The sequence below is a fragment of the Chanos chanos genome, chromosome 3, assembly GCF_902362185.1.
Source record: "Chanos chanos chromosome 3, fChaCha1.1, whole genome shotgun sequence".
Taxonomy (NCBI): Eukaryota; Metazoa; Chordata; class Actinopteri; order Gonorynchiformes; family Chanidae; genus Chanos; species Chanos chanos.
The window spans coordinates 19,923,229-19,946,416 of NC_044497.1; the positions used below are offsets into that span (position 1 = coordinate 19,923,229).

Below are 23,188 nucleotides of genomic sequence, written 5' to 3' on the forward strand. Positions count from 1 at the left end.
AGGATTGGATTCCTGCAAACTCTCACTGAACACACTCGAATCTAACCTTGATTAGCTTAATCAGATGTGTTTGTGTACGATTGAAGTAGAAGCCTTCCGGCCCTCCAGGTGGAAGGTTGCTTGCCCTGTGCAAAATAACATGAACTGAACGTGAGAGAGAAAGCATTTGAACAAACAGGCTTATAATTCTTTTGGAGTTTTTAGGTGAAACTTAACAATACATACAAAGCCCCTTGTCATTCATTTCTTTGTAAAACGACACATTCTGTCCACTCCCCTCACAGCCTGACTGGCCATGACCACAGAAACTGGTTCTGAGTTAGAGTCCAAGCCGGAGGGCCAGGGGGCCAACGCAGCACCTGCTCCTCCAGCCACGCCCCTGCAGGTCACCCAGCCCTGTGACGGGGAGCAGTTCCCTCCTGCCGCTGCACACAGCACTCCCGTCAGGAGAGATCAGGTAATGCAGCTCTGCTCTCCTAGCTTAACAAGAAGCCACTAACTGCAACAAATGCACAAAGCTAAGAAACCTACCAAGTGGTGTGAAAGTGTGATTCACTTAGCTCTGAGTGAACCAGAAGCTTAAATTGTAACACTGGAAACCTCTTGACTGTGAACTGATGTATTTATAGAAATGTCTGCATGATTCATGTACATAAACAATGAATTGTTTATGTAATTTTTTGTCTGTAAGGTGTAAGTGAGGCAAGTCTTTTACTAAGTAAATATACATGTATCTTTGTGGTTCACCCTCTGAAGAGAGACAATAAAATCTACTAAGCTTGTAGACTTTGTTGCAGAATTAAACCCTTTAAAATCTAGCTACACATACCATACCTAGGAGTTAAATCTAATCGAAGATGATTAACTTACTGATGAAAGCGATGTCTGTGAGATAAAGTCCTATGAGACTTTATGGTCAAGGAAGTTTATCTTCTGTTTTCCCTCTATGTCCGTCTGTCTGTGTGGCTGGGGACCAGACCGGGGAGCGAGAAGCAGGTGGTGTCCCACTGGGGAAGGCTGATTTGCAGTCAGCTGAGGACGACAGAGCCTCTCACAGGTCCTCTTCTAGCAAACTCTCCCGCTCGCCCGCTAAAACTACCAAAAAACCCAAAAACATGCAGTGTAAAGTCACCCTCCTGGATGGCTCTGAGTACACCTGTGTGGTGGAGGTGAGTAGAGAGTTTTAAGTGCACAACAAAAAAGGATGAACTGTTCTGTTTTGCTCTACTTCAACATAGCTTTGCATTAGAAATCCCTTATAGCTCATTTTTATTTTACCTGTCTGTCTGTCTATCTGTTGGTTCATGGGTCTCTCTGTCCTCAGTACCCCTCTATTTAATCTAAACCAAGTTTAGTAACAGTTGGGAGACCTCCTCAAAATATTTGGCCAGTACACTTTACTCTGGTGAAGTATTGTTATGTAACTGTTTGATGTTAGTTCCATTTTTTTTCTCTCAATCTCTTCATCTAGAGACATGGCAGACTCTAATACCCTGAAATGCTAATTGGTTGGCTTGTGTACTGGCCTTTGGTGGCTAGCTTGATTGAACTAATTTGTGTTACCCTAATTTACAACAGCTTGAACTGCTGTCCCCAGGGTTCGAAGAGTATGTACACTCTAAAAGGCAATCACGAATCCTGCACCCTAAATGAATGGTTGTATGCTCATTTCTTTTCCTGGTGCTTTTCTTTACGACATCATAAGCTTAATTAAAATTTTTTGGTGACATGACGTAATGGCCCTATTTCAGCATTGAAAATGGCTTCCTGAATGTTCCTTCCCGGATCTCAGATCCTGTCTCCTTATTTAATGAAAGATGCCCTTGATATCCCAGAAAAGGGCTGCTTGCTCTGCCCTGTTTCTGTCCTGGACTTAAGCACCATCGGTCATGCTGGGTAAATCTGTCCAGTCATGCTAGGTTACTGTCCCACTGTCTGAGTGGAACCATGCACAGTTCAAAATTACCTCCCCCAAGGGCCACAAACCAATCTGCTTAGCACCGATTTAACACCCACCCCACCCCTGCCCAAGCCCACAAACCTTTTTTACCCTGCTTCTGGCTCTGGATTTGGTCAGATTAGTCTTTACATCAAATGGAGGGATGATAGAACATTGTGCGTGTGTGTGTGTGTCTGTGTGTGGTGGCGGGAGGGTGGGGTGGGGGGGGGGGGGCATCTTCGCTTGTGTTAGCGTGTGTGTGTGTGTGTGCCACCCCTCTCTTTTATGTGTTGGACTGAACACTGAGTCTGCGGTCTTGGTACAGAGAGTACTGGTGCAGTGTGTGTAGGGTCACAGCTAACATATCTGTGTCTGTTAGCCTAACACACACAATCTCTCACTCAGAGACAAAGAAACTTCACAATCCCGAGTCACCATAGAACAGCCAGGGTCACAACATGCACAGTCGATATGGCCTCATTTCTATAAAGCAGCAGGGAGAATCACGGACCAAACATGATTTGCTCTTTAATAGCTTTTTGAATGGTGCTAACAAAGCTAGTTTGAAATAAACTGATTGTGTGAGAGATGCTTTATCCTTTTCACTTTTGTGCGCTCTCTTTCTCAAGGACCTCTGATGCTCCCGTTGTCCCTGAGCCCACTAATGAAGTTTCTTTTTCAAAAGCTCTGCAGTGTAGTACTACAGGATAGCAAACCGCTCCAGTGTGTTTCTAGACTAACAACAAATCCCACCAGAGAAATGAGAAATTCACCTGTATGAGGAGAACAGGGGAAAAAAAAAAGAAATGGCTTTAATGTAGTGAAACGTCAGTCAGGGTCATGGTTTACTCTACATTACCTTGGTCTTGTGTATGACAGCTTTTGCACATACAGTGTTACTGCTGCAGTAAGTATTTGTGTTTGTGATGTTAGATATACCTTTGAGTGGTTTTTAAGTTTATAAATACATAGGGTTTATAGGTAAAGTTATGGTCAAGTGGTTATATTTACATTTATTCATTTAGCAGATGGTTAATCACAATACACATTAAATGAATGACATCCAGATTAATATATGGGACATTAATTAATCAATCTAGGGCAAACAAAAAAAATTCAGCATTTTTGTCTGTTAGACTTTAGATTAAAGATCGCTGACTGTTTAGTCAGAATAATGTCCTCTGTAATCTTAAGGATTTTTGTAATCTGGTCTAGTGGTTTAGTGAGCAGAGAGGTTAAATTTAGCCCCAGCTGCTGGTTACACCAGCTTTATTACACCTTTCAAAAAGAAAAAAATGTACAGTTTTTCAATGTATAAAATAAGCAGAGTTCTGTGTTCTTTGGATTTTTTTGCTCCCCTATTTAAACTAAGTCCTTCCCCTATTTCAAAATTCCATGGATCAGGTCTCCCAGGTTCCAAAAATGCTGGATTATTTATCCGTTAAGTGTGCAGGTAAACTTGGCCAGACCACTTCATCCATCCCCATTGTGCCTTCCAGCTGTCACACGTAACTTGTCTCACTATCGCTCTTTATGTTCCATAATGAATTCTGCCTAAATCCAAGACTGCCTGGAAAAATAAAGAACTATGAAGAACTATATTAGCCACCAAAGCTCAAAATGCACTCTTTCGAGTTAACACTTTTTCCACATGCTGTGATGGAGGCCACTGTTTCTGATGAAACCATTCACCCAACACAGAGACAAGGCTAATTTGAGATGGGCCTAACCGGCAGGCAGCCTGTGCAGAACAATCATTACATGGAGAGAGGCATCTGAACATGATTGCAATGCCTTCCTCTCTGCATGCATCACAGCATCTCTGGAGGAAGTATAGACCTTCACAGCGGCCCAGTGGACTCCTGCGTGCTGTGTGTGATAGGGCATTACTCACAGTTACCCACCTGTCCAATGACCCCCACCCCCGTCTCCCACCGTTTGAACAGACCAACTGGAGGAATTTAATGATTTGATATACAGTCGGTTACTGCTTGGGCGTTGCAGCTCTGAGCTCAGAGTTTTTACGGCACCAGAGGAGAACAGAAAGGGAGAGTTCTGAAAGAAATGCCTCTGTGGCTGTGGTTTTGCTCTGTGGAAAATGTTGGGTATCGTTTGAAAGCTGAGAAAAACTACAGGTGCATCTGGGGCTTAGATTCTCTGATTCTCTGTTTGCTTTATTGTTTTGTTTGTACATTATCTCACCTGTGTGAGTGTTGAATGTTGGTTGTACTGATATTGTACAAAAATGAAATACTGGTATATTGATTACAGCCATGGAAACTAATTATTAATAAGTTGAGTTTGTCCAATCAGGAAGTGTATTGACTGCAGTGTTTTGTTTGTTCCTGTTAGTTGGCTGTCATTCCGCAGCAGGTTTATCTGCATGTACACAGATCACACATGTAACCAGGTCCTAAAGACACAGTGGCACAACATGCTTGCAAAGTATGACATGACAGATTAACAACGGATTGATTTCTGCACTGCAGAATTAAACAGCATGCCTTGTTTTGATCTCTGTGTACAGAAACGGGACAGAGGTCAGGTCATATTCGATAAGGTTTGTGAGCATCTAAACCTTTTGGAAAAGGACTACTTTGGCATCACATTCCGTGATATTGAAAATCAGAAGGTGGGTTTATTTTTCCTTCTGTTTAGATGAAGAATTCTGTTGTGGGGTGTTTGAGAAACAAACTGAATAGCTTGTTCGCTGTTTACAGAACTGGTTGGACCCAGCCAAAGAAATGAAGAAACAAATCAGAGGTGAGCTCATCTTGGGGTTTTCTCTGCTTTTGCACATTGATGTTAATGCTTACATTCACTTTTTCTTTCATTTTAACACGACTCACATAACAATGACCCGTGTTTCTCTCTCTCTCTGGATCTCTCTCTCTTCTCTGTCTATTTGGCCTTGCAGGAGTACCCTGGAATTTTTCATTTAATGTGAAGTTTTATCCTCCTGATCCTGCACAGTTGTCTGAGGACATTACAAGGTAAAGTTTTACTCCATCAGCCCTTTCCTGCACGGCGGCTTGGTCACGTAACCTTGGCAAAATAATGGAACTGCATCATGATAACACAAAAGCCGTTAGCTTGGGCTATGCTATTTTTCGGTTGTTTACTCAGTCTCATGTAGTAGTTATGTCCTTTCTGCTGATATTTTTCAGTTGTTTGCTCAGTCTCATGTCGTAGTTATGTCCTTTCTGCTGCTAGTTTTCAGTTGTTTGCTCACTCTCATGTAGTAGTTATGTCCTTTCTGCTGATATTTTTCAGTTGTTTGCTCAGTCTCACGTAGTAGTTATGTCCTTTCTGCTGCTAGTTTTCAGTTGTTTGCTCAGTCTCATGTAGTAGTTATGTCCTTTCTGCTGATATTTTTCAGTTGTTTGCTCAGTCTCATGTAGTAGTTATGTCCTTTCTGCTGATATTTTTCAGTTGTTTGCTCAGTCTCATGTAGTAGTTATGTCCTTTCTGCTGATATTTTTCAGTTGTTTGCTCAGTCTCATGTAGTAGTTATGTCCTTTCTGCTGATATTTTTCAGTTGTTTGCTCAGTCTCATGTAGTAGTTATGTCCTTTCTGCTGATATTTGTGAACTGTTCCTCGCCCCCATCTTCTTTTCATATTTGTGCACTGTCCCTCACGCTCCTCTTTCTCTCTTTTTCTCTCTCTCTCTCTCTTTCTTTCTATCTTAGATATTACCTCTGTTTACAGCTGAGAGACGATGTGGTCTCTGGTCGTCTCCCATGCTCCTTTGCCACACAAACTGTCCTGGGTTCATACACAGTCCAGTCAGAACTTGGAGACTACGACCCAGACGAGTATGGGACTGACTATGTCAGCGAGTTCCGCTTCGCACCTCACCAAACCAAGGAGCTGGAGGAGAAAGTTATGAGCCTCCACAAGAACTACAAGTGTGTTGCACACCTTATCACTGATTTCAGCTCTTATTTACACTTATTTACAATGGCATGTAACTAAATTCATCTCTCTGTCTCTCTCTCTTTCTCTCTCTCTCTCTCTCTATATATATATATATATTTATAAATATTTGGTCACAGTAATCTTGTGTTATATCTGTAGGGGAATGACCCCAGCTGAGGCTGAAATGCACTTCCTGGAGAATGTGAAGAAGCTGTCTATGTATGGAGTGGACCTCCATCACGCCAAGGTACAGACGCCCTGTGTCTTACTGTCTCTCACTGGTCCATAAAGACTCGCTCTGGGCTCACAGCATGCAGTGTTCTTGTTCCCTGTCGCATTCATCCTCTGAAGCTTCTGCAGCCATTCACTGTGTTTGGCAGGTCACCACACCATCAGGCTTTAGCACAGTGTTCCGTGAAATGTCAATGAAGGATCAGTTTACCTCTTAAAGTAATGTACACACAGCCCTGTAGTCATGAATGGCCTCTGACTGCCTGTGGAATAATAATCATATGTAGAGATTACTGTCAGAGCTTAAATTTCACCCTTAAAAATGACCAGAATCAAATCACTTCTGTGTCTGGAGAACAGCTGCTGCAATATTGATTTTCAGTGCCAGGCCATCCTCAAAACAGCCACTCAAAAAAGAAAAAAATAATTATTTCCTGTAAACCAATTTCAACACTGGTTACGGGCTTTCATTTTCAGTCCACGGGTTCAATTAACATGGCTTTGAAATCTGTTCAGAATTTTGAACAAGAGGAGGAACTTCAGTGGTGTGATTTGACTTTAACTGCATTTTACTGCAAACTAGATAGCAATATAATGTATATATATTTTGCAACAGCAGCCCATGACAAAACTAAAATTAAATTAAATAAAAACATTGCAGACCAGTGTCGGCACTTGTGAATGCTGAGACCCAAAGTAAACAGAAGCTTAACTCATAAACGAGTAGTACAACAAAAGATTGGGTGGTACCTGTTAATGTCCAGTATTCTTTTCGTGTCTTCCTTGCTTCTTCTTAGCAGCGTCTCCATTTGGTTCTCTTTCGACCCTGGGACTCTGGGCTTCTTTTTTTTTTGAGATACTGTATTAATCCCCTAGGGTAAATTCAGACTCTGTATTTAACCCATCCAAAGCAGTGAACACACACACACAAGGAGAACTGAGCAGTGAGCAGTTGGGGATTAGGTGCCTTGTTCAAGGGCACTTCAGCCGTGGATGTTTCCTGTAATTCCTGGGAATCGAACAACCCCTCAGTCTCAAGCCCACTTCTCGGTGAACCTAAAGCCAGTAATATCAATATGTGCTTTAAAAAGGCCACTGAAATTCCGTTCACTTCATCAGTGAACCAAAACCAACTTTCTAATCAGTTAGCTTGGTACACTCGTGAAATCACTTATGAACTCAGTATGAAGATTCTCTAAGCTATTTACCACAGGGAACAACGTACAAATCCTCCTTTCGATTATCGCTTAGATAATCATTAAAAAACATACAAACTAGTGTACACAAACATTAAATGAACTACTTTTGGCCACACAAAAAATCTCCTCAGGCACACTTCTCGATCTCTCTCTCAGTTCTCTTCCTCAAGGCCTAGCACATGCCGCCTCTCATGAACAGCAGCTGATCAGATAGGAGTGTGGTAAACACATTTCAGAATAAATTTTATCTAATCATAAGAGTATTCATAAACAACAACAAGACAATGAACATACAAATAATTTTAATAATATGTATGATAATACACAAATAATATATATTTTTAACAGGGCTACACGCACATATATATATATATACACATACACACACATAATTAGACACCTACATAAATATTTAAAATAAATATATTAATTACAAAAGGTGATATAAATTGTAGACATATATGTTCAGTGGAGTTTTGGTCTTGAGTACAGGACTGGTATATAATGATCCTTAGGCCTTCTTTGAAAACCACCAACTGTTTCTCATCATGCATCCAATTCAGCCCGGCTATGCCCAAACTGACAAACAGAATGAGGCGTGTGGAAAAAACAGTAAAGCATCAGTCCAGTCCAAGCTGATGGTTGGTTGGTTGCTACCCAATGAAAGAACAGCATGTCAGTCATTGCCGGGTATTCCTGATCCTAGATCAGCATAGAATAGCATTCTGTCAATGGGAGCCTGATCACCGTGTGGTGACATGTCTAATGCTGATGTTTCCAAACCACAGCACAGACACTTCACACACATTATCAATATTTGTTGTATGCATCACTGTCAATCCGTTCCACTGACACCCCGACTAGAAATGAAATTTAAATGCTGTGTAGTTATTGGTTCATTGGCAGATGGTTTATCAGTGTTTTATGTTTGATGTGTGTTGTTTTGTTTGTGTTATTGTCATCGGTTGCACTGTCAGCTGTGTCCTGGCTAACTGTCAGGTATCTCTGGAAACGGTAGCGGTAGGCATTACAGACTACCCAGTAGTCATCTCTAATGACATGGTAAACTAAAAACAAATACCTCTGGCCAACTTCCATCAGACTGATTTGTTTGGAATGACATCTAATGACTTATGAGACTGGAGAAGCCAGGAAGATGCTTTGGTTTTGCATTTACCGAGGAGTCAGTGTGCAGGCAATCCAAATGCACATTGATTTGTGATGGAGAATGTTCATCTATAACTGGAAAAAAAAACATAATTTATCGGCTGCTTTGGCTGAGATTTGATCATATTTTACACTGTAAACCAGTTTATGTATTCAGGCCTCATTCAAACACTGATTAACTTTGAATTTACATAATCTTTTTCAGATTAGCTCATACCAGATAAATGAAACAATATAAAGATAAGAAACGCATTTTTAAAAATATGATGGCATTTACTGTGCTTAGAAACAATTCATAAAAGACCCACACAGTGTAATATTTTCAGTATTTATTAACTCACTATAGTGAATTATGAAAATGAAATTAAGGAGTGTGAAATTCACAGTTTTATTTCTGTCGATGTTTATCGCAGACTTGGGTGATTTACTTACATTCTGATTATTTTGACTATATAACAAACAGCTAGTCTGTCTACAATTTGATCCTTTTTTTATCTGACTTCTTTAGATTTAATTATGTTCTGTCCATGCTTGCTGGTCACTGTTTACAGTTAAAAAATGAACAATTAAAAAAAGGTCATTGTTTTGTGCTGTAGTTGAGCCTCATCATATTGTGATTAAAATAGTCTTTTTTAGTCCAAATTTAAGTCTGCATGAAAGGATAATTGTGCAGAACACTATCAGTTATTTGTTGTTTAAATATTGATTTTTTTTTTTGCAAGTACTACATACTACAAAAAAGGGCCGAAACAAAATATTACTACCCCTGAAGAAAAGTGCCTTTTGAGGCTAAGATGGAGATCACAGCAATTATGTATTGGCTAATGTTAAAAGAAATATTTTTTGAAAGAGTATTCATAGATTCAGATTTGGTCATTGGATGGTGTTACATAAGAGCATTTGACACAAACCAATGATCAGTTTGGAAAATATTCAGGTTTGTTAGATCAGCCCATCTTCTGTTTTCTTTTCTTACTGAATGGTCTAGTTGGTAGGAAGCTTCTTTGAGTGCTTGTCTCCAGCTAAGGGAGAGGTAAGGCTGCATTTGTGCATCTATGTGTGTCTGTTTGTATTTATGTATATATGTTTGTACTATGTATGTTTGTATGTATCCTGTCCTATCAAGTCCTTGTGCATGATCATAGAATGTAGCTGCAGCTAGTTTGCAGCAGTCCTCCATTGTGACTCATTGTTGTTCTTGAGTTTGCTAAAGTATAGGAGAGAACATTTGAACAATGCCCCGCCCCCTCCCCCTTGGCCAATTATTAGACTTCATTGTGAATTCTCATTACTTGATCTCAGTACAATGTGAGTTCAGACTCAGTTTCATCCTATTGGTTAACCACCATTCATCATGGGAGCCACCCAGCAGTAGGTACCTCATATTTCTCATTGTAGTTGGCATAGATTAGAAACCATTTTGTCCCAAATCACTGTAGGTGTTTTATCGCCCATTTCCCCTCTCCCCTTTCCCCAGTGCATAATTTGAGGTTGGATGTGCAGTGAATATCAATGCAGAAGAAAGGCCTAAAACTGAGAGTCTTAAGTCATTTTTCAAATCTGCCAGTTTTAATGTTGTTCCAACAGAAGGTCCAGCAGGCCCCTCTGAAGATGTGTGTGGTGTTTGTAATGTCTTGGCCAAAACTAAAAGTGGTTTAATGAGCTTATCTGTTCAACCAGAAGATGCTAAGTCTTTGGATTGAAGACTTAAGACTCCCAGAAGCCAGTTTGACATCTTGACTTGACCCACAGGTAGCATGGAAAACACAGAGAAGTAATCCTGTTTGACAACTCCAATATTAATGTTTGCCTAATTCCACTATGCCAGTGCACATCTGTGATCAGACAGGTGTCTAAACGGCTGGAAACGTACAGCCATGAGGAGCAAATATTGATCTGAAGACAAAAGAAAAGTCGCCTGAAATTCACAGCCTCTTTTTTATTTTTTATTTTAAATTGATCCTGCTGTACAGGGAATGTCCAATTACTGTTACTCGTAAACAGTCGTACATCTGTCCCCCTCACATGGCAACCACTCGAGTCTAAAGGGAGTGAGCCCAATACATGCCTTCCTCTGAAGCTGAATTGCATCATTCTGTAGAGCTAAGTACTCACCATCCTGAATGACATAACAGTCTCTGAGGGGGATGCTACTCACACAGTGTGATTCTAGCCATCTCCTAACAGCATGGTCACCTGACCGACAATGACAGCCAATCAGCACAGAGAGGGGTAGTGACTCTGGCTAACACACCTAGCCAGTTGCATTTCCCAGATGTATGTTGCACCCCTTTCACTGTGAGGACAATGCCTCAACTGGGTGCAGCAGTTGGGGGACACAGCTCCTTTGTGTTTAATGAATAAACTGCACCCTGCTTACATTTGTATTGTAACTCTTTGGCCATTTTAAAAATTGTTGCAATTTTTGTGGTCTTATCTGTACCGTGTGTCGAAACAAGGACTTGTTATCCATGCAGTGGAGATGTGTAGGGGAGAAAATATCAGATAAAGATGTGAGATTTGACCTGCGAAAGCCACTCAGTGAAAATAAGATTAGGCAACAAATCGGCTGTTGAGAGACACTTCATTCTCTTTTTATTCAAGAGTGTTACCACACTGGCTGACCAACAGTAGTTCCTGTCTCAATTTGCTTCACACACACAGACACAATCAAATTGAAGCTATTCTTGTCTCACGTGGTTTGGATCTCTGTTGAAGATGAAGTCATTTTGGTTTTTTTGATAAATCCTTGACAAAAGGTTTCCTGCCAGGCTCACTGCACTGCCAAGTTTTTTGCCTTTCACATGTTTACCTGGAGACTGTGGTTGTTTTTGGAACCATAGTTCACCCTATTTTAAGACCAGCTGATCATTCAGCCATGTTCTTTGACAGCTCCTTACCCGATGACTAGAGCTTGTTCATCCAATCACTCAACAGGATTCAGAAGGGGTGGAGATTATGCTGGGAGTGTGTTCTTCGGGCCTCCTCATCTACCGCGACAGACTACGCATCAACCGGTTTGCCTGGCCTAAGGTCCTCAAGATCTCCTACAAGAGGAATAACTTCTACATCAAAATTCGCCCCGGGGAGGTACGGTCACGTCTATGCATGAGGGGTTCTTGAACTTGTTTCTCTCTGGATTGTGTCAAAATTTAAATATAGAGGGAGTGTCTCATTTTGAGTTCCTGTGCCTCTGTTCTGTAGTTTGAGCAATTTGAAAGCACAATTGGCTTCAAACTACCCAACCACAGGGCAGCCAAACGACTCTGGAAAGTCTGTGTGGAGCACCACACATTTTTCAGGTAAAGACTGTCAGTTTTCATCAGCAAATCATCAATTTTGAAATGAAAATATCAGCTTCTTGTCACCATTATCTTAAACCTTATGACCATAACCCTATGCAACTCCATGCTGTACACAGAATGCAAAGGTTCTACATTTGCTTTTGACTCTTATTCTGTTGTATGTCTTCCATTACTGAATGCTTACTTGGTTTCACTGAGTTTTGTGAAAAGTGCAGACAAAAGAAGTGAATGCAGCCAATGAATTTAGCCTGTAATTGAGGAATCCCCATCCACCAGGTTGGTGGCTCCAGAGACGCCCCCCAAGAAGTTTCTGACCCTTGGCTCTAAGTTCCGCTACAGTGGCCGAACACAGGCCCAGACCCGACGGGCGAGCTCTCAGATCGTCCGCCCCGCACCCTACTTTGAACGTTCTTCCAGCAAGCGCTACACCATGTCCCGAAGCCTAGATGGAGGTCAGTGCTGCTGTTTTCTCCCTCTCTCTCACTCGTTTTTCTTCCTTTCCATGATGTTTAGTATTGGTATACAGGTGTGCGCTGATTTGAGAGAGTTCGTGAGATGTGTGAGTGCTGTTTCAGGGTGAGATCACTCAGTGTGAAACTAAAAGCATGATGTTCTTTGCGTAATTATCAGATGTCAGCTCAAATCAAGTGTTCCAAATGGGGAACAGAGAAAAACAACAGGTAACAGGAGGTGATGTGTTACTGTGTTGCTAGTGTTACAAAGAACAAGACATCCAGCCCTCTTTCACATTCTGTACCCTTGCTTCCTCTGCAAAAAGAAAAGAAAACAAAAACAAAAAGCTGCCACACTTAAATAATTTTAGTCATTTTATTTCCCCATCTTTCTTTTTTGAACATCACATCCGTTGAAAGGACATGATAACCAAAGAGAATCCTTGGCGGTCATAGGTTGTGTTGTGTTGTGTGTTGCCATACTGTACTCTCTCCGTCGTCGGGTGTGTAATTCTGATTTAGCTGAGCTTTAAGCTAAAAGTGCATTTGAATGTAGACTAAGGTCCGTGACAGCTGGCACAGCTGCCACAAGCCGGTCACTCAGCTCCAGTGTGGCTAGAGTCATTGTTTCTACCTCCACTGCTAATCTAGCACAGCCCTCTCTCTCTCTCTCCATTCTCTGCTTTATCAGGCATTCCCACACCACTGTTAATGTCCTTATTTCTCTGGCCAGTGTACAACCAGACCCCAGTAAATGGTTTGTTCTGATGAGGGTCTGGTCCTCTGAAGAGCCAGGGTTTATTCTATACCAAAAAGCACCAAAAAAAAAAAAAAAAAAAGCCAAACCCTCACTCACCGCAGGGATTTTCAGCTTACTCTTGGTTTTTTGTACCCGCTAATCTTTGCACTCATGAGCGCGTTGACGCTTTTGTTTTCCCCTGATTAATTGGAGGATTTGAATTTTATTGTGCCTCAGAAGACCAGTAGAAGCTAGAAGCTTTTTTTTTTTTTTTTTGACTTGATCAGTGGCATGGGCTGTTGGTCCAGTGTTTAAGGCTTGGTGTTTTGAATGCTAATGTGTGGCTGCTGTTTGCAGAGCTGATGCTGTATACGGGGAGCATTCAGGAGCTGGGCCTTGACGTTAACGTGCTGACTGACTGATGTGGAAGACTGGCTGGCCATAATCACCGCTAATGCCCATTCAATATGAGATAGGGGTTGTTGTCCGTCCTCATTGTTTTGCGTAAAACAGGTTTTATTGAGGTGTCATTGCAGTTGTTTGCTTTGATGGTTTTGTTCATCCTGCTCAGTTGCTGAGGTCCAACTAGACCTTAATAGTTGTTTATTTATTTGTTTTTTATTTTGCGTGGCTGACTTCCTTTGGCTCAAATGAAGAAAATATAACTGCTAAGTTCAGAAAACAGAGAAAACATAATGTGCTTGCATATTCTGCACTGTACTGCAGAGAGCTGTCCATATAGAATATGTGATTTGATAAAGCAGTGTTCCTAAAACAGTTTCACTTCTGTTCTTCCACAGAGAGACAGATTTTAAAGCTGTACAATGTGTGAATTTTTGCCGTAGTCTTAAATTTCTGTGAATCTTCCCAGCTCAGCGGAGTACTCCCCAAAACACAGCCACAGTAATCCCGGATGCTAAACCACCTATTGCTATAAATGGCACTGAACCGGCAGGTAGATACATATATATATATATACATATACACATACACACAGATATATATATATATATATATATATATATATATATATATATATATATATATATGTGTGTGTGTGTGTGTGTGTGTGTGTGTGTTTACGCTATGTTTTTATAATCCTGGAGCTTGTTGATTTCAGAAGCTCATAACCGTAGTGGCAGATTGGATGCCGTTTTTATGATCTCTCAAGCTTTGCTGCCTCATTTTTCGTTTTTGTTTTTTTTTTTTTCCTACATTTTAATTGGTCAGGTCGTACTATTTTCTCTGTTGATTAGACTTGCCTCTCCTCCCCTCCCCCCACCACCCACCTGGCAGTGTGATCAGACCTGCTCTGCATGGCTCCTCTGATTGGCCTGCTAGCCTGGCATGAGATGGCGTTAGCTGCACTCTTCTTTCTGTAGCACATGCTGGGGCTAGCATGCAGCTGAGAGTCTATAAGTGCTGTCGGAGTGTGTGGGGCCTGATCATGGGAGAGACTGCAGGCCCTTGCTTTGACTGCTCTCTGAAGTGCTTCATAAGAGTGGCTGCTAAGTGAAACCGAGAAGGCCGAACATTTGGAAGCCTATTTGATAAGCTGGTGTGTTTTGCTCTAATTTGACGGAAGATGATCTGTGCCACAATACTCCCTCTTTCTTACTCTGTCCTTCGACTGAAAAGACGCTGGTTGTGTGTACCAATCATGCTTTTTCTTTACACTTTCTGTAGTAAGAAGCTTGATCACAAACCTTGTATTTGTGGATGAAATGTACATTTGGTATTATGTGACAGTTTGCGTTCATTTATGCTGTTGGAAAGTACAGTTAATATACAGAGGAGAAAAATTAAAAAACACAGTATGTTTATCTAACAGTATGTGTAGTCAGCAGTATCAGATTGAAGATATAGGTCAAAAACATATGTATTGCAATTGTCAAAGGGTAAAAAGGCCTGTAGAATTTCATGTAAAAGGAGATTGATGCAATGGATCTGACATGAATCTGGCTGGCAGGATCAGTAAAGGATATTTGGGGTTTGCTTCAGACACAGAGACAGATACACTGGAATAGTCAGGGTTTCAGAGTGCAGCTGTCCACTACTGATCAAACATTCACTACGGATCAAACCACTCAATCTTCGCCATTTGTGTTCTTTGTTTTTTTTTTCTTTTTCCTTTTCTTGTTTGTCTCTCCAGTTGAAGGCTGAAATATGTAGAAAGATAACTCATATACAACATTAGGGATTCTGCTCTCAGTTAGACTTGAGATAAACTTTCAAAGGACCAGATAAGCATAAATACACACATACTCACACATACACACTCAGTCCGTATTAAACACAAATGTAGACCATCTGAGATCCTTATGAAGCTCTGTTAAGCTGCCAGCATGTTTTTTTACAGCTTTAATTATGATATGTCATTTTCAATGCATTTTCAAATTTTAGTCCGGCATCCTCATTCCAACAGCTACACAATGTTCAGTATTGTGTTAATTCATGATATTGCTTTTGTTTCTCCTTTGAGATCAAGGCTAATATCTGAAAGTGAAGGCTTTGATTTGGAATGTGTGTTTGGTGTGGTAATTGAATCTTGCTTTGATGCCGTCTCCTGAAACCCTGGTGGTTTTCTAATGAATGCAGAATGGCTGTGCGATAATCCATTGCAACATACAAGCGTCAGTGTCTCAACTTGAAAACGTATGTCGCAATCTTAGTGCAATGAATGAAAGTCTCAGATTATTGAATGATCTTCTGTTTCTCTGTGTGTGTGTGTGTGTGTGTGTGCGTGTGTGTGTGCGTGCGTGCGTGCGTGCGTGCACTGCAGAGATGGGCACAGCCTTGTACGGAGCGGCCAAAGGCATCGCCATGAGCGACCTCATCACTACAGTGACGCCGGAGAAAAAGGCAGAGGAGAAGAAGGCAGAGGAAGGAGTAGTGGAAGAGGAAGACGAGACGACGAAGGCCACTGAAGTGTCGCAGCCCAGTCCGCCCACACCTGTTCGACAGGACACAAGGGTAACGTCAGGTCTTTTTACAGTATTTTACAAATCAGTTTCGTACATGTAATACGATCAACAGTTGGTCTGTCCTTTAAGTGTATAGATAAGGATTTTAAGATTTGCAGTGTGTTGCATTTTAAGACAGTCATACAGAAAGAATTTACTTACCAATACAGATGACAAATTAAAAAAAAAAAGTACAGTAAAGTCATCACAAATTTGTAGACCATATGAGTGATATCATATTGAAGTATCATACTGAAGATATGAGTCTTTAGTCTTTTATCAAAATAGAATCTTTCATATTAAGTCAATAAGTACTCAATAAATTTCGAGTGCTTTGCAGTTCACTTCATTTGACGTCAGCAACAGTGCATGATCTCAGATTAACAGCTGAAGTCCCAGGCTTGCAAAACAAAAAGGGTGTTTCAGCACTCAGCTCACAAAAACCTATCAGGCTGGTGTAGCACATTTGCCCTGAATCCTGATGAGAATCACCAAAGCAGTGATGGTAGTTTATGGGTTTCTGATCCCATAGACAGCCCAGATGGTCTCCTTTCATCTGACGTAGTGAGGTAGAACAGATTCTTTCGTCTAGCTCTGGTTTCTTGTACTGTCATGCTCCATCACTCCCAGCTCCACCCCCCTATCTCCCTCTGTCCGTTTTTTTACCTTCGTCAGATGTGCTCAGTCTGTCTCCTGAGAGGAGCCTGGTGAGGAGGCTTTTTGAGGGAGCAGTGTTGGAGCAGTTAAAGTACAGCTCCAGCCTCATGGTCAGGAGCAAACACTAGACTAAAGCCAGAGTAGAACTGGGGCTGAATGACAACTCAGAACTTAGACCTCATTGTTTCAGCCTTGAAAGTTTGTTCGTTCTGATGTCTTTTTTTAAAAAAAAGCCTGGAACATATTTTCCCGTGTGTTGGAAGATGATGTCATTTAGAATGAAAAGACATAAAAAGATGAAAGATAAAAAGAATGAAAAGATGCTCTCAAGCTGAAAATAGTATTTGTCAGTTATTTCAAGCACTGCCTAAGTGCCATGTGAGTCATCCTAACGATGCTCTAATTCGGTATTAGAGGCAGTCCCGGTGAGGTAAGGTGGGTGACCTTGACGGACCTCGTCCGTTTGCATCTGAAATGTGTCACCTCGCTGTGAGCAGCTGAAGTAAATAAGAAAACAGAGGAGCAGAATTCATAAGACTGATAACTCTGACCCTGTCTTTGTCCATGCTCTCCCCTGGATTACTGTTGGCTCTCTCAAACCTCAAAACAAGACCGATATCACGGACACAGCTGTCGATGGTGAACTGACAGCTACAGAGGTTTGTAATGTTGAACTGAAGCACATTATCACACGTCATTCTCATGTCTTCTTTTTGCTTTTTTGGCATTTTTCCCATATTTGCCACAATTTATCAAAACATCCATTCACACGTCATGTATTTGGTCCTAGTTTTGTATCTGATAAGACTGAGCTTGAAGTGGCTGGCGAGGAAATGACTTGGGAAAGTAATGTGGCATTAAGCACATGCACTGACTGGTGATTGGCTGGAGAATGATCTTTTGTATTTTTTTGCATGCATCATAAACGTCTTATTCTGTCTTACTGAGTCTGAATGTGATAGAAAGCCAAGCCCGGCTCAGTCCTACATTCAGCTGAAAAATAGTGACAGATAGTTCTCCACGCTGTGCCCAGCTTTGGCTAAATGTTCAGCTCTATTCACCTAGTGATGGTGGATTGAAAAATATGAAGAATAAAGAACAACAAAACATTTTTTTAAAAGTTTTTTCTTGGAGCCAAAGAAAACTCTTCAGAAACCTGCTGGAACTCTAAATAGATTTACATTTGAGAGGAATCCAAACACGATTTCTGCTGGTTAATTACCCTCTTATCTACATAGACAGAAGAAGAGAAGTTCTCAGCCAGGTTGTTTAATTTTGCCTTTGAAAATGTCCCAATTGTTTTATCAGAATCCACATATTTACCAAATATGCTTCTACCACATGTGCATGTTTGGATGCAGCTCTGTGAATGAAACAGCCTGTATCAAAAGTTACTGTATCAGAGATTTGCAGTTAAATCAATGGGAAAATGAAAACAACAACAAGTTTCACAGATTTTTTTGTCTTTTTATATGGTTTTAACATGAGGTTTTCTCTCTTCTGTGTGCAGTCGGACCAGGAGGATGAGTCAGAAATAAAGACACAGGTCTGTATGATTTGCTTTTTGCCTTTCTATCTATGTATCTATCTGTGTATCCATCTATCTATCTATCTATCTATCTATCTATCTATCTATCTATCTATCTATCTATCTATCTATATATCTATGCATTGATAGATAAATTTGTCTATCTATATATCTATCTCTATATATCTGTCTTTCTGTGTATCTATTTGTCTATCTACTTATAAGAAGCTGTAGGTCAGTAGATTCAACAGATACGGGATATTAATTACTGTTGCTCTGTGGTAAAAGCATGAAATAACATATGGATGTAAATGTGGTAAATTAAAATTCTTTACTTGCGTAATTCTTATGTAAACAATAGTTTATTTGGTACCTAATTTAAACTTAAAATTTCATGAACACAGTGTAATACTCAAGAAGTAAACATTTAGTTAACGGGGGACTATGACAGTAACAGTCTGAAGATACTGAGTACTTTAGATGGTTAGAATTTCACTGCAGCATTCTCAGTGATGGGCTAACTCGCCTTATGTTTATTCACAGCTGTTACCATGATAATGAGTGAATGTTAAAGTTGACTCATGTGACCTTGTATGACCTCTTGTGACCTTGTGTGGTTCTGAGGTGTCATGGACGCGTTCATTTACGTTTGAAATTTCTGTTGCAGTGACCTTGTGTTTTTAACTGGGACGAACACAAAAAAAAATGTTTTTTCAGGAGCAGAGAAATGAATAAAAAGACGTCTTTTTTTTCCCTAGTCCAGTTTCATAAGACGAATCAAAGGGGAGAATGTGTTTGTCAGACACAGTAAGCTGATGCTAGAGGTTGGTAAGGAATGAAAGGGAGTGAACGCATGGCATGTAAACTCCTGTAGAAACGCAGCACCAGCGTGTTGATTTTATGCAGATCCTCAGGAGAGCTCAAATCGATCAGTTACATTTTATAATCCTTAATGAGACTCAAGGTATTTTTTTATTCCTCAATCCCAAAAAAGGGAATTCACTAACTCACATTGAGTGGCTTTGTGTGTCTTTTAATCACGTTGTTTCATAAGAGTTTGGCCGTGCTGTCGTGTGGAGAGGTAATTGGATGAGGAGAGCCTGATTTGGGGGGGTTTTGTGCATGTTTTGTTCAGGGCTAAAGCCCTGGAGCTTAGATTTAGTCTCCTCTGTTATCTCAGTGAGGGACTTATGTGAGTAGGGCTGTATGAGAGCCAGAGATTGATTCTCGTGTCTCAGTCAGACACTTGCTCAGCATGTTGGTGTCCTTTTTTTTTTTTTTTTTTTGCTGCATTTTCCAGAGTCCACAGAGAGAAAAACTGATATGCTTTCACCATGTTTCTGATCATCAGCCTGGGCTCATTTCCCAGATGAAGATTAAGTCTAGATTGAGGTTTTTGAATGGAGAATCTTCAATCTATTCATTCTACCACTAGGTTTAATCCTTGGGCCCCAGTAACATGCCTTGGCCAACATTTCAGATTACTGCGTGCTGTGTTCTGTTCAGTTTGAGCTCAATTCTTTTTGCAATGAACCTGTAGGCAAAAAAGAGTACTAAAAGGTTTTAAGGTGTTTTTTGTTTGTTTTGTTTTTTGTTTTGTTTGGGGTTTTTTTGTATTTTAGGACACGGATGACGCTCTGGACGAGCTGCTGAAACATCAGACTAACATTAGTGAGCTGAAGAGAACATTCTTGGAGAAGGGCACTGACAAAACAGGCCTGACCGAGTGGGAGAAACGTCTCTCCTCATCACCGCTGCGTTCCCCGCGACTGGACGAAGCCCCCATGATCGAACCCCTCGTGCCTGACGAGGTAGGCGCCAAAACAAACCTCATCTCCCAGACACTCACCTTAGGTTTTGTATCCAGACCTCTCTGCATGGCAGACCCTTCTGTCTCCATGGAAATTATACCAATTGGTCTGCCACTGGCTTTGAGAGACCATAGCCATTTTCACATAGGCAGTATGGACTATAACCGCAGAATCAGGTTCGCATTATGTCCAAAGTTGCCCTTTCACACATGCAGCACACAGCAGCAGATAGTCCGATTCAGACGCTTTCACACATGCTTCAAATACTCCGTTTGGTTTAGGCGGGGGGTGGGGCCTGCGTAGACCATGCAGAACGCAGGACATGACGCAAAAAGTACTCTGCAAAAATCCAAAAAAGTAGACGAGGCTACCAACTTTTGTCTGACGATTTCAGCGTCGGCCCTTATCGACAGAAGTCCCCCAATCTCATCGTCTCTCCAGTTAGACATTTTCATTGGCGTCTTCATGTAAATGACCTTTCCTCTTCACCTTCACTTGCTTGCTGTGCATACTCCGGAGTATAAACCGCTCTATTCACACATGGACCCAAACGAAGAGAAAACAGAGTTTGTACTAGGGGGCTGGTAGAATGAAGTCCGTTTAGAATCTGAGTCGACTGATTCAGACATTTTTGTTCACACATACAGCCCCTCCGGTTAGAATCCCGATTATTTCATGGTTGCAGTGCATGTGTGAAAGGGGCTGATGAGTAGGCTCGTGTACTAGGCTGTCTATCTTATGGATCCTCCAGACCAGTGCTGTGCAGACGATGATGTCCTGAAGCTGCAGTCATTAGCGTAGAGACAGCCTGTGTCTGGAAGTTCATGTTAAAGGTGAGACTCTTTGAAGTGGACAAAACAAAATGAGGGGCAACCTTAGATGGGGCCTCTGAATGATTCAGCCATTCCATTGCCAGAATGCATTGATTTGTTTTTGCTGTGTGGCTGTAAATGACATGGCAGTGAAATGGCAGTAATAAAGTTGAAGACTTCAGCCTTGCCAACAGCATGGAGAGTCTTAAAACAGCAAACACTCTTGGCACAGTACACATTTTACCAGATAGAAGTCATTTAAACTGCTGATATACACACAGTCATTTCAGAAGTGGGGAGTAGAGGTGTTCGAAATACTGGCCATTATTATCCTTCCATAAAGTCATCCATTGCAACAATTATTTGTTCATTCATGATACTGCATGTTTGCACGGTTATTTCTGGTTTTAGGTGAGCCATCTTTCAATGAGAAACAGATTAAGACTGAATTGTCATACCAAAAGTGAATTGTCATACCAAACATGCAAGGTCTTAAAGAAAATTCCGCCCTCAGGACCACAGAAGCAGGACTTAAGGTTGTTTTCCGTCTGTCTATGCAAACTAAAGAGTTCTTGGTTGTGTAACTCCTGAGTAATAGTTATGTGGGAGAATTATAACTATACCCTGTTCCTCATTAACAGAGACATAGAAAGTGCCTTTGAAATATCAAATAGAATGTGTAATATCATGCAGCCCACATAACCTACCTTTTGGCTAGTTTCCAACAGATATAATCTGTCAACCTTTTATGTATTTTTTTTCTTTCTTTCTTTTGCACAGAGGAAAGAAGACATAAAAACAGAAGACAAAAAAGCAGAGGATAAAGAAACAGAAATCGTGAAAGTGGCACCCCTGGACAGTGATTTGGACAGGAAAACAAATGTGGTAGGTTGGAAATGTCTCTCAGTCCAGATCTGTGCTATAATCTCTGTGTCGTTCAAAAGCCTCTCTTAGCATAATGAGGTGTGAGTCAAGACTAAGAAAAGCAGATTTGTGCGTGTGTGTGTGTGTGTGTGTGTGTGTGTGTGTGTGTGTGTGTGTGCGTGTGCGTGTGCGTGTGCGTGTGCGTGTGTGTGTGCGTGTGCGTGTGCGTGTGTGTGTGTGTGTGTGTGTGTGTGTGTGTACGTAAGCGTCTCATTTCTGTGTGTACTCAAGGACAGTTCCATTAGTGACTTTCAGATCAAGATTCAAGTTGCTTTTACTTCAATAGTATTTCAAGATGGAGAACTAAACACAGCCTCAGGTTTTGTCCTGAGATAGTGACATTGGAACAGACTGAAACAGTCATAAACAGCCATTATCTTCTTCCTCTGGAGCTCTTGATTCTCTTCTTGCCTTCACAGTGACAAATGCACCGCTAACATGGGTCTTTGTATCTTACATGTAGGATTCAGATGGGTTGGTAGTTGTAAACAAAGTCCCTCCTAAAGTAGCAGAAAAGAAAAACATAGTCAGCTACAAAATAGTAGCTGTGACAAGCACAGTAACTGGAGATGATGCAACAGGGGATGAGGAAATCAAGAGCTACGAGACCTTGCGAGACGAGCTTATCACCAAGACCGAGGAAATAAACAACAAGGCCTACACTCTTGGCAAGACTTACGACACCACATCAGGGAAGATTGTCACCGTGATGACGCAAGCCTTAGAGGGAGAGTTGCCGTCTCCAACCTATTCACTCAAGAAGCTCACTGACCAATCCACTGAAGCCGTAAAGTCCGCTGACCAATCCACAGAAGCTGTGAAACTAACCGACCAATCCTCAGCCACTTTGAAGCTAGCTAGCCAATCAGTGACAACTGTGAAGCTCACTGACCAGTCAGGAGCAACCGTGAAGATCATCCCTGTAGCAACTGAATATGAAGTCTCTGCCCCGACGGTCAGGGAAGGAAAAGCACCAGTGATCACTATCAAGGAGGCCAGGGTCCCCTCGCCTGAGCCCATAAGAACGGTGGTTGCCATACGCTCGAGCGACGAGATTGGGGAGGCCCAACGGGCTGAGCTCAGACTGCTTACAGATCCATCCCTGAGGGACAGGGGCACGCCTGCCTTGTCTCCACTCAAATCCCCACTCAAATCTCCACTTCGATTTCCTCCAAAATCTCCAGTCAAGTCTCCAGTCAAGTCACCTGCCGATCTCCACCTGAGCCCTGGACCTGTGTCCTATCTAACCAAAACCTCCCCCACAACCAGAGTGGTAGTATAAAGTCGCCGTGGATTGGTCAACTACCCCTCACTCTGACCCCGCTCTGCCCACGCTCTTAAGCTGCATTTGCCTTGTTTTCAGAAACAAGATGAAAAAAAAGAAATAGCCAAGAAATGCTTGTTAATCCTGAGCCATTGCTTTGCAGACTTGAACAAGTCACATATGCTCGGGCATGCCACCACTCTCTGTAGTTTTATATTTTTATGTATTTTTTGCACATTTTATTTGGCTGTTGGACACAAATCCCTGACCACGGCATT

At 41.4% G+C, this 23,188-nt stretch overlaps 1 protein-coding gene across 1 annotated transcript in view; it reads left to right on the plus strand.

The window, feature by feature from the left end:
• The first annotated feature begins 295 nt into the window (after positions 1-295).
• The window catches only part of epb41l3a (erythrocyte membrane protein band 4.1-like 3a), a 28,936-nt gene continuing 6,043 nt past the window's right edge, over positions 296-23,188 (plus strand). Inside the window, exons 1-17 of the mRNA XM_030767372.1 lie at positions 296-457; positions 978-1,169; positions 4,467-4,571; positions 4,660-4,702; positions 4,857-4,932; positions 5,630-5,848; positions 6,018-6,105; positions 9,444-9,488; positions 11,393-11,545; positions 11,660-11,757; positions 12,037-12,212; positions 13,823-13,906; positions 15,734-15,924; positions 17,183-17,230; positions 18,082-18,117; positions 18,858-18,923; positions 19,722-19,910. Of these exons, the coding sequence (XP_030623232.1) occupies positions 296-457; positions 978-1,169; positions 4,467-4,571; positions 4,660-4,702; positions 4,857-4,932; positions 5,630-5,848; positions 6,018-6,105; positions 9,444-9,488; positions 11,393-11,545; positions 11,660-11,757; positions 12,037-12,212; positions 13,823-13,906; positions 15,734-15,924; positions 17,183-17,230; positions 18,082-18,117; positions 18,858-18,923; positions 19,722-19,910 (1,971 nt within the window). The remainder of the gene's footprint in view (positions 458-977; positions 1,170-4,466; positions 4,572-4,659; positions 4,703-4,856; positions 4,933-5,629; positions 5,849-6,017; positions 6,106-9,443; positions 9,489-11,392; positions 11,546-11,659; positions 11,758-12,036; positions 12,213-13,822; positions 13,907-15,733; positions 15,925-17,182; positions 17,231-18,081; positions 18,118-18,857; positions 18,924-19,721; positions 19,911-23,188) is intronic.